The 15,723-nt window shown below is 55.1% G+C and overlaps 2 protein-coding genes across 3 annotated transcripts; both read right to left on the minus strand.

Moving 5' to 3' along the window:
• Positions 1–432: 432 nt before the first annotated feature.
• LOC109364995 (uncharacterized) lies at positions 433–5,746 on the minus strand. Its single transcript, XM_085238028.1, has 9 exons — positions 5,635–5,746; positions 5,150–5,293; positions 3,945–4,016; positions 3,669–3,728; positions 3,488–3,577; positions 2,194–2,265; positions 1,707–1,928; positions 995–1,142; positions 433–811 (listed from the first exon to the last, which is right to left on the minus strand). The coding sequence occupies exons 1-9, from the start codon at positions 5,744–5,746 to the stop codon at positions 532–534; spliced, it is 1,200 nt and encodes a 399-aa protein (XP_085094154.1). The 3' UTR covers positions 433–531.
• A 3,153-nt stretch (positions 5,747–8,899) lies between these two features.
• LOC146543281 (uncharacterized) lies at positions 8,900–15,090 on the minus strand. 2 transcript variants are annotated; one of them, XM_085237713.1, is made up of 9 exons: positions 14,963–15,090; positions 13,618–13,689; positions 12,413–12,484; positions 12,137–12,196; positions 11,956–12,045; positions 10,660–10,731; positions 10,174–10,395; positions 9,462–9,609; positions 8,900–9,278 (listed from the first exon to the last, which is right to left on the minus strand). In XM_085237713.1, exons 3-9 carry the CDS (start codon positions 12,414–12,416, stop codon positions 8,999–9,001), a joined length of 876 nt encoding a protein of 291 aa, XP_085093839.1. In that variant the 5' UTR covers positions 12,417–12,484; positions 13,618–13,689; positions 14,963–15,090; the 3' UTR covers positions 8,900–8,998. The 2 variants fall into 2 exon arrangements, with proteins under 2 accessions (XP_085093839.1, XP_085093840.1); XM_085237714.1 differs by lacking the exon at positions 9,462–9,609.
• Positions 15,091–15,723: the final 633 nt, after the last annotated feature.

The following is a 15,723-nucleotide window of genomic DNA, read 5'->3' on the forward strand; positions in this document are numbered from 1 at the left end:
ACAGCACTGCTGTCGTCTGCTCTCCTGAAGGCACCAACAATTACCCCGTGTAGTTTCTCTGTACTGCTCCATTTGTTGCAGCTTCACTGTACAGTTTCGCTGTACTGCCAGCCTCTGCTGCCACGTTGGTTCTCCTGGATGTGCTCAGTGCTGGCAGCCCATCCTTCCAAGTGCCTCCTTCCCTCCCTGTGTGCCCTCATTAGAGGCAGTAGCTCTGAACAAGAGCTCAAGGACAACTCTTCGCCTATCAAGTCTCCCCAGCACTTCCCTGCTCTGGTGGGAGCTCGGGTGACCGCCCAGTTAGACAAGCAAGCTGAGGCTGGGCCCAAGGAGGCCCTCCCTGGCGTGCGGCTCTCCGACTGCTTCCCTTGCACCAAGTGCTGGCCCCAGCCCTGTGCCCTATAACCCAATGGAAATGGTCACAGCAGCAGCTTTGGAATAGGATGTCTTTATTGGTTACACAGTTGGAGCTTGCAATGAACCTGAGCCCTCAGCGCCGGTAACAGGGGCACTGGGTGGCTCTGGGGAATCCTAAGGACTGCAGCTATCAACGGAAGAGACGCTGTCAGTGGGAGAGCTGCTGCGATGTGTGGGCTGAAGGGAGGGGTCTGTGCTGATTCTGCTGCACAGCTCGGCAAATTCTTCTTCAAAGGACCAGGAGAATGGGATGGAGACATTGTTTCTTTGGTCGAGTCCATCCTCCTTTGCAGCCTCCCCCAGCTCCGCTCCGCCTCTGCCTCCGTTCTGATCTCTCTCCCAGTCGGTGTCAGGAGGAGCTTGTCCTGCAGCTGCCCGTTCTCTCTTGCGTGCCCTGTGGGAATGAGTTTCAGAAAGCACTGCTCACCGATAGCAATCGAGGGACGCTTGGAAGGCCTTGCAACGTAAATCCTGGCAGTGTACTGCCAGCAGCTGATTTGGCCATCGGGATCCTGTCACCACAAGTGCTTTGTAGCCAAATGCAGCGATACAGTGTCCTGGGGAAAAGTCAACTCACAGATATTTTTTCCACATCCATAGCATAGGAATACAGGCCAGCGTCAGCACGGACAGCAGCGCAGCTGAGACCACAGCAACCACTGGGATGTGGCGTTTCTGCAGCTCCTTGCCAACAGCAGCCTTTGTGATTTTCCCAAGATCCACCCCTGGAAGAACCGAGACAGTGCCGCAGGTTACTGTCATCTGCAGTGCAGATGATCTCACAGCACGCTTCATGGAGCCAAGAGATTTCCCTTTTCATCAGTGGGTACCTCCGTCTCTGGTGTGTAAGCATCAGAGGACAAGGAGGATTGCTTCCACTTCCCGTTGGGTAGGGAGAGGCTGCACCGGCACTGCCCATCTGTTCCTCTGGGCTGAGGGCCGGGCTCTGCCCTGGGGTCTGGCCTTTGTCCGTGGGGAGCACTGCAGAGCGGAAACCCTCACACTTTCCCCACATTTCATGTCCTGAGCTCTCCCCCAGGACATCCCCCAGGCTGAAGGTCGGCCTCCAGCCAGCACAAGGCACAGCTGGAGCCAGCCCAGTGGAGAAACGCTCCTGCAGGCTCCTGCCACACAGGGCTCATCGCCCTCCGGCTCCTTTGTAGCATGTGCTCTCTAGTAACACGCTCAGGTTTGGCTGCTGGCCTGCTGCGCAAGAGCAGGCAGGAAGAGCCTGGTGGCACACGGTGATTCTGGCTGGGGACACCGGATGACCACGGGTCTGAAATTACCTGGCAAACCAGCTGCTTGTTCTGCCTGAGTTTTCCGGTCAGAGACTGGCTGCGCGTCACTGCTGCCTTTCTGCAACAGCTCCTTCTGCACAGTCTCTTGCTCAGTGCCTTTAGTCCCGCCATGCACTGCCTTCCCCATTTTTCTCGTGGGTTTCCTTGGGACACGGGATGACCACCAGGCGTAATACCCTCCTCTAGGTGTAAACTTTCGTCTTTCCGGACCTGAACAGAATGCACAAAGTTAAATCTCCTGTGCCGAGGGCACGGCAAGGCCCTCCCTGGGGGCACTTCTGCAACCAAAGACCCAGGAAAAGTGTCCGTACACGACGGCATCGCTGGGGAGCACAGTGAGCATGCCGGGGGATCGTGCAAGGAAAGGCCATACACGTGCAGCACTTTGCTCTCACACCTGCCGGCCGAGAGACCTGGCCGACATTTGGCCTTTGAGCTGGCAGCTCTCACAGGAAACTAAAAAGCCATGGCATACCCGTGTGGTCTGCCGGAGTTTCACTCCTGGAACTCGCAGGGGAAGCTGGATGACCTTCACTTCCAGTCGCACCTGCAAACAAGCACAGGACAGAGCGACTCAGACGTTCTGCCAGTCAGAATGACAGAGCATGCAATTAAAACAGGAGATTCCTTTGCGACGCTGTTCTCTCCCTTCCACACAGGAGCAGCTTGGAAACAGATCCTGGGTGCCCACATGGGGAACCACGATTGTACAAATCTAACACAGTGTGGAGCTACCCGGAGGAACGTCCTCCTGGAGCTCACGCCAGCTCTACACTCATCTGCACCGTGGCTGCCGACTCTGCAGAAGGCACTGGGAGCAGCTCACGGCTGGAGTGGCCGGCAAAGACAACTTTGCAAGGCACGGCACTTCACGTGCCTCACTCAGCCTGACCCATAACCTCCCTTCTCTTCTGCCAAGGAACTATGAAGTCACAATTCACTTGGAAAGAAAACTAAAACCGGAAAGCTCCTCCCTTTCGGCGACCATCATCTCATGATCCATGAGAAGGAACAGAAGGATCCCTCAATGCCAGTGCCCCATCTGGGTGGGTCAGTGTATCCCCCCGGGCCTCGGTTCACAGGAGGGATCCCACTCTAGGCTTCTGTTACGCCTTGTGCCTCATGGGACAAGCTCCTGGGAACTGGGTGCAGTGGGAGTTGTACAGCGTGTCACCACAGACACCGAGCTCTGTGAGTGACCTTTAACTGCATGACCAGTTGCTTGCGTGTCCTCTGTTTCTTTCCGAGAGATGGGCAGCGTGAGACTGCTGCCTTCCTCATCTGCACAGGCTCTCCGCCTGCCTCTTTCGAAAGAAGGCAGGAGCACGGGATTGTAAGTAACTGCTCCTCATCAGGATGATGGTATCTTCAGGAGGCACTACTTCCGAAGATACAGCAGCCTGGGCTTTTTGCGGGGCTCTTCGTCACCAGTCTGAAAGTGCCATTCATTGAAAAAAAAAAAAAATGCTACACACTTTCCAGTTCTGTTGCACGGACAGCAAAACCTGGCCTGCTGGGAGACTGCTGGGTTGCAGGTGAGTTTGTGGTTGTCAGTGCACGCTGTGCATTTTTGACAAGCTGCAAGATGCTGCTAAGTTCCTTCTTTCAAAGGGAATGGGAAAAAGCTGCAGCTGGTTCAGAGACAGGAGCAGCACCACAGCAAGGCTCTGGTCCGTCCCTTCCTGCTGTGCATGCTACAGTTTCTCCATGAATATACATAGAATCTCAGCTTCCCAAGTCTTTTGGTGAACGGATGGAAATATACGCACCAGGGACTGCCTTCTCCAAATCCTTCTTCCTTCCCTCGAGGACAGGGAAATATTTTCCTGTCTTCAATTCCTCGTTCCATCTCGCAGGACCTTCACGGAAAGTTTTAAGATACATTTCAGGCAAACTGATTTCTGATGTGAGAGCTCTTTCTGGTGAAGTCAATGAAGGCAGACTACCCACCTCCGGGATGCCAGCGGGACGCCAGTCGAGGATCTGGCAATGCCCTCAGCGCAGGCTCGTCTGCAACCCAAGAACCACGAGAACTTTCCATCATACACTGCAATCTACATACTACAACTGCATAACGGCATCACTGAGGGGCAGCTGGTATCGGGGAATCACGCAGTGGCAGGGCACGCAAAGGCACGTCTGGATTCTCATACCTTCAGACGTGCCTGGCTGACATTAGAGCTTTGAGCTGGCAGCTCTCAAAGGAAGTAAAAAGCCATGACATACCCATGCGATCCGCCAGAGCTTCTGAGCTGGAAGCCAGCTGGGAAGCTGGATCCCATTCTCCGCCATTCACATCTGTAAGGACACACAGGACAGAGCAGTTGCTGTCAAACCTGTCCACATACTTCTTCAGATGGGAGTGACAGGGGACTGCTTTACAAGCCTCTTCAACGCAGGAGCACCTTGAAAACAGTTGCTGGGTGCCTGCAGTGGCTCCGTGCTATTAAAAGATAGCCATGTGTGGAACTGCACAGGGAAAGGGAATGGGGAAGGGAAGACCTAGAGAGCCTTCCCTTCCAGTGACTTAACTGTGGGATTGCCCTGATCTCATGGAGCAGATGAAGCTGAGGCTTCGACAAGCCACTGCCTACGGACACAGCTGTCATCAAGGGCAGAAGAGAAAGGTTCCCATTGCACGTGGCCACCTCTCTCTTCCTTAGCAACCTACAGTGACTACAAGGGGCTCAGGTAGTGACACGCGAGCCAGATGCAGGACAAAAGGCCCCAAGTTGCAGAGGGGCCAGGTGAGCTGCTGGCTGGCATTCAGCAGCTTTCAAAATACTTTCTCCAGGCCACGTGAAAGAGCCCTCAGAGACCTGATGGAACAATATTCAGCCCCTTGAGGCTTTCTTACTGGGAGACCTGTGAGTCAGAGAGACAAAGGCAGCACTTGGAGCACGCGGCACCCAAGAATCAGTGCACACCATGCACTTCACCCAGCACTGTCACTGGTGGCTGGCTGGCTGGTGGAGAGCTGAAAGATTGCTGAGCTATCACCACCAAGTATGAGCAAGTAACAAGGAAATGAAGACTGGGGACTTACACCCCAGGCTCAGGGACAGGATTCCACTCTGCCCATTGACCTCGAGGGCCTGCAGGGACAAGTGAGATCAGACACGGGTGAGCAGAGCAGAGCTTCCTCTGCATGTCGGGGCCTTCTTCTTCCTCAGTGACCAGCAGGGTGCTGGCGGGTCAGGGAATGACATGGCCCAAAGAAGGTCTGGGTTCTCTCAGCTGAAGAGAGGCAGAGGTGACCTTCCCACTGAAATGTGGCAGCTCTCCCAGTAACAAACTACTCATGGTAGATCTGTGTAAGACCTCCAAGGTACAAGCAGGTTAGGAAGACCTTGAGAGGATCTGAGATAAAACTGTATGCTACTGGGGCACACATTTTTCTGCCTTCGAGGAAACAGGCACTCAGAACCTACCTCTGGGTTGATCCCAAGGCACAAGACCCGGATTCAGACTAGCACCTGAATAGGGCGCACCAATGTCAGCATCTAGGATCAAGGAGAACTGATGAGAGAAGTTCCCATTGCTGGGGATGCTGTCATCTTCTTCTCCCTTAGAAACTGGAGGTAGGTCAGTGAACGGGGCGGGAGAAAGACCACGAGGCTGGAGCGGAAATGCTCACGCTTTTCCTAGCACACATCTTCAGAGCTCTCCCCCAGGACATCACCCAGGGTGAAGGCTGTGCGCCAGCCAGCAAGCGGCAGAGCCGTGGCCCGGCATGGCTGGGGAACAGCACTTTCACGGGGCTCTTGCCCGGCTCCTGCGGTGCTGCCCATCACCCTCTGCCTAACGTCCACCACGGAGGGTGGCCCCAGGGAAGGGTGGTGTAGGGCCATGGCGATGCAGCCTGACTTCAGGCCCCCCGTGCCGCCCAGTTTTGGCCTCGTCTCTGCCCACTCACCTGCTCCTTGTGCTCGGAGCGGAGCAGCACAAATCTCACAGGTACGCAGGGCCATCAGTAGGAGGAGCACGACAAGGCGGGCAGGGGCCGTGGCCCCCCACACTCGTGCCATGCTGCCACCACCACCGCTGCAGCCACAGCAAGTGTTGCAGTTGGGGCAGGCGCAGAGCAATGCCTGTGTCATGGGACAGCATCGCAGTGGGACATTGTGACCTCACGGCCCCGTGAAGCTGGGTGGAGGCTCCCCGCCCCTCTTGTGATGCGCTGCACCAGGGCTGCTGGGGCCGGTGCTTACATCATAGAAACACGGACTCATGGAATGGCTGGGGTAGGAAGGGACGTCAAAGAATTTTCACCTCCAACCCCACTGCCGCGGGCAGGGATACCACCCGCTGAGTCAGCCTGCCCAGAGCTCCCTCTAGCCTGGCCTTGAACGCTCCCAGGGACGGGGCATCCACAACTTTGCTTGGCAAACTTCTATAGTGCCTCGACAGCCCCAAGAGGGAATGCTTTCCATCTCGGTGTGCCCATGACACCTCAGGCCACCGAGGATGAGACGTGATATAGAAACGCGGTCTGGATCCAGGACGCTGTTGCACAGGTCACCCACGCATGTGAAACGTGCTGCAATTCAGCAAGCCAAGCGGATAAAGGCCCTCTGGTACAAAGGATGATGGCTGAAATATGAACGCAGGGAGGTAGACCCTCCCACAAACCTGCCAAGTCTAGTGTCACGTGCTTACACTTTAATCAGTAGATCTGCAGTTTCTCCTATTTTCTTTCAGTTTTCCAGTACCTTGGCTAAGAGCATCCCCTTTCCTACACCAGGCGTATTTCCCATTGTTAGTGTGCTTCCACACCTGAATTTAGTAGTGGAAATGTAAGACTCGCCGCTTAGCACCTCCCGGCCGCAAAGTCCAAGTGAGCTCAGCCACTGCTGGCAGCCGGACGCTTGGTGGCGAGAAGGTCTGACGGCCATCACCTACAGGGTCCCACCTGGCTGTCTGGAAACTGCGGCAGCAGCTGCACTCCTGCCACCTTGCATCGGAGGAATCACGCTGCTGCCACCTCCAGCATAGTCTGGTTCAAGCCCCAGCTTCAGCTTTCCGTAGATCAGATTGACTGTCCTTCATCCTCCTTTATTTGCAGGTCCAGAGATTTACAGCTCAAGCTGAGCGTCTCCTAGGAGGAACCTCGTTACTTTCAATCCCGTAGTTTTTACGTGTTGCCATGAGCCCATCTGTACACAGTTCCAACTCTAATCGTCCTTTCTAACCCATCGAATTTTATGTGCCTGGCTTCATCTCCCTCCTTCATCCAGTTCCAGTTCTAGGTGGAGCTTCTTGGGTGGCATCTAGCAATGCGGGGAAAGCTACATTTCCGCACAGCCTAATGCCTCATGTACTTCAGTCAGTAGTGCTACATCCCTTTCTTCAGAATACGCGCAGGATTGCCCTGTCCCAGGCGCAGAATCCGGTAGTTGCTCTTGTTAAATTTCCTATGTTTGGTGAGTGCCCTCTGATCTGACAAGATCTCTCTGCAAGGCCTCTACTCTTGAGGCTGCGTGAGCCACGCAGGTTGTGACCGTTGCTGCTGCACGTGCTGTTCCCGGCAGCCTGAGGGAAGCCCTGACAATGGGTCATCCCCTGAAGGAAAATCCTGGAGTTGACAGCTCATGCCAGCTCCCAGAAGAGTGACCACCCTCTCAGTGAAGAACCCTTTCCTAATATCCGTCCTGAATTTCCCCCGTTGAAGCTTCCTGCAGTTCCCTCGGGTCCTACCGCTGGTCACCAGAGAGAAGCGATCAGTGTCTTCGTCCCTATTTCCCCTTGTGAGGAAGCTGCAGGCCACCCTGAGATTAGCTCTTTTCATATCACAGAATCGCAGGGGTTGGAAGGGACCTCGAGGGATCCCAGAGTCCAATCCCTCTGCCAAAGCAGGTTCCCCATGGAACTTCCTATGTTCAAGTTTTGGGCCATCGCTCCTTGTCCTACTGCGACACACCACCGAGAAGAGCCTGGCCTCATCCATTTGCCTCCCAGCTCCCCTTAGGTGTTAATTAACATGAATCAGATCTCCCGTCAGGCTTCTTTTCCCCAGGCTGAACAGACCCAGCTTACTCTGCCTTTCCTCATCAGGGATGTGCTCCAGGTCCTTTGTCGTCTTTGAGGCCCTCTGCCAGACTCCTTCTAGGAGATCCCTGCCTTTTTTGAACTGGGGAGCCCAGAACTGGACACGGTGCTCTAAATGTGGCCTCAGCAGAGCAGAGCAGAGGGAGAGGATCACCGAGTGACCTCACACGTATTGCCCTCTAGACTTCCACCATCTTTGATGCCCTCCTCTGGGCACTCCCTCAAGTTTTCAGTCTTGCCTATATTGTGGCACCCAAAACTGCACACTGTAGTTGAACGGAGGCCGCCCAGCACAGGGCAGAGCAAGATAATTTCTTCTCTTGATCAGCTAGCAGTGCCCTGCCTTTTGCCCAACAGGATACAGTCAGCCTGTATTACCGACTGCTTTACCAAGGCATGCCCCTGACTCACGTTCAACTTGTCACCAACTAGAAGCCCCAGGTGCCTTTCCACAGAGCTCTTCTGCAGCCCCCCTCCCCCCGGTCCATACATATATCCAGCGTTGTCCTGCCCCAGGTGCAGAATCCTTCCCGGCTCCGGCCTTCCTGTGAGCGCGGGGAAGGCACAGGAGACGGCTGCTGCAGGTGCCGCAGGCCGCAACCCTGCATCTCCTCAGCTGTGAGGAGCCGAACCCAAAGTGCGCTCTCTCAGGCAGTCTCTCAGCACTCCAGCTGCACTCGCTGCCCTCACTGTCCAGCTGGACAGCACTGCTGTCGTCTGCTCTCCTGAAGGCACCAACAATTACCCCGTGTAGTTTCTCTGTACTGCTCCATTTGTTGCAGCTTCACTGTACAGTTTCGCTGTACTGCCAGCCTCTGCTGCCACGTTGGTTCTCCTGGATGTGCTCAGTGCTGGCAGCCCATCCTTCCAAGTGCCTCCTTCCCTCCCTGTGTGCCCTCATTAGAGGCAGTAGCTCTGAACAAGAGCTCAAGGACAACTCTTCGCCTATCAAGTCTCCCCAGCACTTCCCTGCTCTGGTGGGAGCTCGGGTGACCGCCCAGTTAGACAAGCAAGCTGAGGCTGGGCCCAAGGAGGCCCTCCCTGGCGTGCGGCTCTCCGACTGCTTCCCTTGCACCAAGTGCTGGCCCCAGCCCTGTGCCCTATAACCCAATGGAAATGGTCACAGCAGCAGCTTTGGAATAGGATGTCTTTATTGGTTACACAGTTGGAGCTTGCAATGAACCTGAGCCCTCAGCGCCGGTAACAGGGGCACTGGGTGGCTCTGGGGAATCCTAAGGACTGCAGCTATCAACGGAAGAGACGCTGTCAGTGGGAGAGCTGCTGCGATGTGTGGGCTGAAGGGAGGGGTCTGTGCTGATTCTGCTGCACAGCTCGGCAAATTCTTCTTCAAAGGACCAGGAGAATGGGATGGAGACATTGTTTCTTTGGTCGAGTCCATCCTCCTTTGCAGCCTCCCCCAGCTCCGCTCCGCCTCTGCCTCCGTTCTGATCTCTCTCCCAGTCGGTGTCAGGAGGAGCTTGTCCTGCAGCTGCCCGTTCTCTCTTGCGCGCCCTGTGGGAATGAGTTTCAGAAAGCACTGCTCACCGATAGCAATCGAGGGACGCTTGGAAGGCCTTGCAACGTAAATCCTGGCAGTGTACTGCCAGCAGCTGATTTGGCCATCGGGATCCTGTCACCACAAGTGCTTTGTAGCCAAATGCAGCGATACAGTGTCCTGGGGAAAAGTCAACTCACAGATATTTTTTCCACATCCATAGCATAGGAATACAGGCCAGCGTCAGCACGGACAGCAGCGCAGCTGAGACCACAGCAACCACTGGGATGTGGCGTTTCTGCAGCTCCTTGCCAACAGCAGCCTTTGTGATTTTCCCAAGATCCACCCCTGGAAGAACCGAGACAGTGCCGCAGGTTACTGTCATCTGCAGTGCAGATGATCTCACAGCACGCTTCATGGAGCCAAGAGATTTCCCTTTTCATCAGTGGGTACCTCCGTCTCTGGTGTGTAAGCATCAGAGGACAAGGAGGATTGCTTCCACTTCCCGTTGGGTAGGGAGAGGCTGCACCGGCACTGCCCATCTGTTCCTCTGGGCTGAGGGCCGGGCTCTGCCCTGGGGTCTGGCCTTTGTCCGTGGGGAGCACTGCAGAGCGGAAACCCTCACACTTTCCCCACATTTCATGTCCTGAGCTCTCCCCCAGGACATCCCCCAGGCTGAAGGTCGGCCTCCAGCCAGCACAAGGCACAGCTGGAGCCAGCCCAGTGGAGAAACGCTCCTGCAGGCTCCTGCCACACAGGGCTCATCGCCCTCCGGCTCCTTTGTAGCATGTGCTCTCTAGTAACACGCTCAGGTTTGGCTGCTGGCCTGCTGCGCAAGAGCAGGCAGGAAGAGCCTGGTGGCACACGGTGATTCTGGCTGGGGACACCGGATGACCACGGGTCTGAAATTACCTGGCAAACCAGCTGCTTGTTCTGCCTGAGTTTTCCGGTCAGAGACTGGCTGCGCGTCACTGCTGCCTTTCTGCAACAGCTCCTTCTGCACAGTCTCTTGCTCAGTGCCTTTAGTCCCGCCAGGCACTGCCTTCCCCATTTTTCTCGTGGGTTTCCTTGGGACACGGGATGACCACCAGGCGTAATACCCTCCTCTAGGTGTAAACTTTCGTCTTTCCGGACCTGAACAGAATGCACAAAGTTAAATCTCCTGTGCCGAGGGCACGGCAAGGCCCTCCCTGGGGGCACTTCTGCAACCAAAGACCCAGGAAAAGTGTCCGTACACGACGGCATCGCTGGGGAGCACAGTGAGCATGCCGGGGGATCGTGCAAGGAAAGGCCATACACGTGCAGCACTTTGCTCTCACACCTGCCGGCCGAGAGATCTGGCCGACATTTGGCCTTTGAGCTGGCAGCTCTCACAGAAACTAAAAAGCCATGGCATACCCGTGTGGTCTGCCGGAGTTTCACTCCTGGAACTCGCAGGGGAAGCTGGATGACCTTCACTTCCAGTCGCACCTGCAAACAAGCACAGGACAGAGCGACTCAGACGTTCTGCCAGTCAGAATGACAGAGCATGCAATTAAAACAGGAGATTCCTTTGCGACGCTGTTCTCTCCCTTCCACACAGGAGCAGCTTGGAAACAGATCCTGGGTGCCCACATGGGGAACCACGATTGTACAAATCTAACACAGTGTGGAGCTACCCGGAGGAACGTCCTCCTGGAGCTCACGCCAGCTCTACACTCATCTGCACCGTGGCTGCCGACTCTGCAGAAGGCACTGGGAGCAGCTCACGGCTGGAGTGGCCGGCAAAGACAACTTTGCAAGGCACGGCACTTCACGTACCTCACTCAGCCTGACCCATAACCTCCCTTCTCTTCTGCCAAGGAACTATGAAGTCACAATTCACTTGGAAAGAAAACTAAAACCGGAAAGCTCCTCCCTTTCGGCGACCATCATCTCATGATCCATGAGAAGGAACAGAAGGATCCCTCAATGCCAGTGCCCCATCTGGGTGGGTCAGTGTATCCCCCCGGGCCTCGGTTCACAGGAGGGATCCCACTCTAGGCTTCTGTTACGCCTTGTGCCTCATGGGACAAGCTCCTGGGAACTGGGTGCAGTGGGAGTTGTACAGCGTGTCACCACAGACACCGAGCTCTGTGAGTGACCTTTAACTGCATGACCAGTTGCTTGCGTGTCCTCTGTTTCTTTCCGAGAGATGGGCAGCGTGAGACTGCTGCCTTCCTCATCTGCACAGGCTCTCCGCCTGCCTCTTTCGAAAGAAGGCAGGAGCACGGGATTGTAAGTAACTGCTCCTCATCAGGATGATGGTATCTTCAGGAGGCACTACTTCCGAAGATACAGCAGCCTGGGCTTTTTGCGGGGCTCTTCGTCACCAGTCTGAAAGTGCCATTCATTGAAAAAAAAAAAAAAAATGCTACACACTTTCCAGTTCTGTTGCACGGACAGCAAAACCTGGCCTGCTGGGAGACCGGTGGGTTGCAGGTGAGTTTGTGGTTGTCAGTGCACGCTGTGCATTTTTGACAAGCTGCAAGATGCTGCTAAGTTCCTTCTTTCAAAGGGAATGGGAAAAAGCTGCAGCTGGTTCAGAGACAGGAGCAGCACCACAGCAAGGCTCTGGTCCGTCCCTTCCTGCTGTGCATGCTACAGTTTCTCCATGAATATACATAGAATCTCAGCTTCCCAAGTCTTTTGGTGAACGGATGGAAATATACGCACCAGGGACTGCCTTCTCCAAATCCTTCTTCCTTCCCTCGAGGACAGGGAAATATTTTCCTGTCTTCAATTCCTCGTTCCATCTCGCAGGACCTTCACGGAAAGTTTTAAGATACATTTCAGGCAAACTGATTTCTGATGTGAGAGCTCTTTCTGGTGAAGTCAATGAAGGCAGACTACCCACCTCCGGGATGCCAGCGGGACGCCAGTCGAGGATCTGGCAATGCCCTCAGCGCAGGCTCGTCTGCAACCCAAGAACCACGAGAACTTTCCATCATACACTGCAATCTACATACTACAACTGCATAACGGCATCACTGAGGGGCAGCTGGTATCGGGGAATCATGCAGTGGCAGGGCACGCAAAGGCACGTCTGGATTCTCATACCTTCAGACGTGCCTGGCTGACATTAGAGCTTTGAGCTGGCAGCTCTCAAAGGAAGTAAAAAGCCATGACATACCCATGCGATCCGCCAGAGCTTCTGAGCTGGAAGCCAGCTGGGAAGCTGGATCCCATTCTCCGCCATTCACATCTGTAAGGACACACAGGACAGAGCAGTTGCTGTCAAACCTGTCCACATACTTCTTCAGATGGGAGTGACAGGGGACTGCTTTACAAGCCTCTTCAACGCAGGAGCACCTTGAAAACAGTTGCTGGGTGCCTGCAGTGGCTCCGTGCTATTAAAAGATAGCCATGTGTGGAACTGCACAGGGAAAGGGAATGGGGAAGGGAAGACCTAGAGAGCCTTCCCTTCCAGTGACTTAACTGTGGGATTGCCCTGATCTCATGGAGCAGATGAAGCTGAGGCTTCGACAAGCCACTGCCTACGGACACAGCTGTCATCAAGGGCAGAAGAGAAAGGTTCCCATTGCACGTGGCCACCTCTCTCTTCCTTAGCAACCTACAGTGACTACAAGGGGCTCAGGTAGTGACACGCGAGCCAGATGCAGGACAAAAGGCCCCAAGTTGCAGAGGGGCCAGGTGAGCTGCTGGCTGGCATTCAGCAGCTTTCAAAATACTTTCTCCAGGCCACGTGAAAGAGCCCTCAGAGACCTGATGGAACAATATTCAGCCCCTTGAGGCTTTCTTACTGGGAGACCTGTGAGTCAGAGAGACAAAGGCAGCACTTGGAGCACGCGGCACCCAAGAATCAGTGCACACCATGCACTTCACCCAGCACTGTCACTGGTGGCTGGCTGGCTGGTGGAGAGCTGAAAGATTGCTGAGCTATCACCACCAAGTATGAGCAAGTAACAAGGAAATGAAGACTGGGGACTTACACCCCAGGCTCAGGGACAGGATTCCACTCTGCCCATTGACCTCGAGGGCCTGCAGGGACAAGTGAGATCAGACACGGGTGAGCAGAGCAGAGCTTCCTCTGCATGTCGGGGCCTTCTTCTTCCTCAGTGACCTGCAGGGTGCTGGCGGGTCAGGGAATGACATGGCCCAAAGAAGGTCTGGGTTCTCTCAGCTGAAGAGAGGCAGAGGTGACCTTCCCACTGAAATGTGGCAGCTCTCCCAGTAACAAACTACTCATGGTAGATCTGTGTAAGACCTCCAAGGTACAAGCAGGTTAGGAAGACCTTGAGAGGATCTGAGATAAAACTGTATGCTACTGGGGCACACATTTTTCTGCCTTCAAGGAAACAGGCACTCAGAACCTACCTCTGGGTTGATCCCAAGGCACAAGACCCGGATTCAGACTAACATCGGAATAGGGCGCACCAATGTCAGCATCTAGGATCAAGGAGAACTGATGAGAGAAGTTCCCATTGCTGGGGATGCTGTCATCTTCTTCTCCCTTAGAAACTGGAGGTAGGTCAGTGAACGGGGCGGAAGAAAGACCACGAGGCTGGAGCGGAAATGCTCACGCTTTTCCTAGCACACATCTTCAGAGCTCTCCCCCAGGACATCACCCAGGGTGAAGGCTGTGCGCCAGCCAGCAAGCGGCAGAGCCGTGGCCCGGCATGGCTGGGGAACAGCACTTTCACGGGGCTCTTGCCCGGCTCCTGCGGTGCTGCCCATCACCCTCTGCCTAACGTCCACCACGGAGGGTGGCCCCAGGGAAGGGTGGTGTAGGGCCATGGCGATGCAGCCTGACTTCAGGCCCCCCGTGCCGCCCAGTTTTGGCCTCGTCTCTGCCCACTCACCTGCTCCTTGTGCTCGGAGCGGAGCAGCACAAATCTCACAGGAATGCAAGGACATCAGTAGGAGGAGCACGACAAGGCGGGCAGGGGCCGTGGCCCCCCACACTCGTGCCATGCTGCCACCACCACCGCTGCAGCCACAGCAAGTGTTGCAGTTGGGGCAGGCGCAGAGCAATGCCTGTGTCATGGGACAGCATCGCAGTGGGACATTGTGACCTCACGGCCCCGTGAAGCTGGGTGGAGGCTCCCCGCCCCTCTTGTGATGCGCTGCACCAGGGCTGCTGGGGCCGGTGCTTACATCATAGAAACACGGACTCATGGAATGGCTGGGGTAGGAAGGGACGTCAAAGAATTTTCACCTCCAACCCCACTGCCGCGGGCAGGGATACCACCCGCTGAGTCAGCCTGCCCAGAGCTCCCTCTAGCCTGGCCTTGAACGCTCCCAGGGACGGGGCATCCACAACTTTGCTTGGCAAACTTCTATAGTGCCTCGACAGCCCCAAGAGGGAATGCATTCCATCTCGGTATGCCCATGACACCTCAGGCCACCGAGGATGAGACGTGATATAGAAACGCGGTCTGGATCCAGGACGCTGTTGCACAGGTCACCCACGCATGTGAAACGTGCTGCAATTCAGCAAGCCAAGCGGATAAAGGCCCTCTGGTACAAAGGATGATGGCTGAAATATGAACGCAGGGAGGTAGACCCTCCCACAAACCTGCCAAGTCTAGTGTCACGTGCTTACACTTTAATCAGTAGATCTGCAGTTTCTCCTATTTTCTTTCAGTTTTCCAGTACCTTGGCTAAGAGCATCCCCTTTCCTACACCAGGCGTATTTCCCATTGTTAGTGTGCTTCCACACCTGAATTTAGTAGTGGAAATGTAAGACTCGCCGCTTAGCACCTCCCGGCCGCAAAGTCCAAGTGAGCTCAGCCACTGCTGGCAGCCGGACGCTTGGTGGCGAGAAGGTCTGACGGCCATCACCTACAGGGTCCCACCTGGCTGTCTGGAAACTGCGGCAGCAGCTGCACTCCTGCCACCTTGCATCGGAGGAATCACGCTGCTGCCACCTCCAGCATAGTCTGGTTCAAGCCCCAGCTTCAGCTTTCCGTAGATCAGATTGACTGTCCTTCATCCTCCTTTATTTGCAGGTCCAGAGATTTACAGCTCAAGCTGAGCGTCTCCTAGGAGGAACCTCGTTACTTTCAATCCTGTAGTTTCTACGTGTTGCCATGAGCCCATCTGTACACAGTTCCAACTCTAATCGTCCTTTCTAACCCATCTAATTCTATGAGCCTGGCTTCCTCTCCCTCATTCATCCACTCATCCAGTTCAGCATAGCAGAGCAGAGGGAGAGGATCACCTCCCTTGCCCTGCTGGCCATGCTCTTTTTAATGTGCCCCAGGATACCATTGGGCTTCTTGGCCAGACAGGCGCCCTGCTGGCTCTTTGGCCATCCTGCTGTCCACCAGGTCCTAACCTGTACTGATGTCTGCTGTTATTCTTTGCCGGGTGTAAGGCTCCACACTTGCTCTGGTTAATCCTCATCAGGTTTCTCCCCGCCCAATTCTCTGGTCTGTCCTGCTCATGTTGAATGGTAGCACAGCCTTCTGGTGTGTAAGC

This window comes from Meleagris gallopavo, chromosome 16 (genome assembly GCF_905368555.1).
Source record: "Meleagris gallopavo chromosome 16, MGAL_WU_HG_1.1, whole genome shotgun sequence".
In the NCBI taxonomy this organism is placed as follows: domain Eukaryota; kingdom Metazoa; phylum Chordata; class Aves; order Galliformes; family Phasianidae; genus Meleagris; species Meleagris gallopavo.

Excerpts from the sequence above, each read along its gene's own strand:
- LOC109364995 (XM_085238028.1), bottom strand. The coding sequence starts at position 5,746 with ATGGCACGAGTGTGGGGGGCCACGGCCCCTGCCCGCCTTGTCGTGCTC. Across the intron at positions 4,017-5,149 it reads GCCTTGGGATCAACCCAGAG|ATGTGAATGGCGGAGAATGG; the intron begins GTAGGTTCTGAG and ends GTGTCCTTACAG. Across the intron at positions 2,266-3,487 it reads TTTGGAGAAGGCAGTCCCTG|GTGCGACTGGAAGTGAAGGT; the intron begins GTGCGTATATTT and ends GCTTGTTTGCAG.
- LOC146543281 (XM_085237713.1), bottom strand. Across the intron at positions 10,732-11,955 it reads TTTGGAGAAGGCAGTCCCTG|GTGCGACTGGAAGTGAAGGT; the intron begins GTGCGTATATTT and ends GCTTGTTTGCAG. Across the intron at positions 9,610-10,173 it reads ACAAGCAGCTGGTTTGCCAG|GGGTGGATCTTGGGAAAATC; the intron begins GTAATTTCAGAC and ends CGGTTCTTCCAG.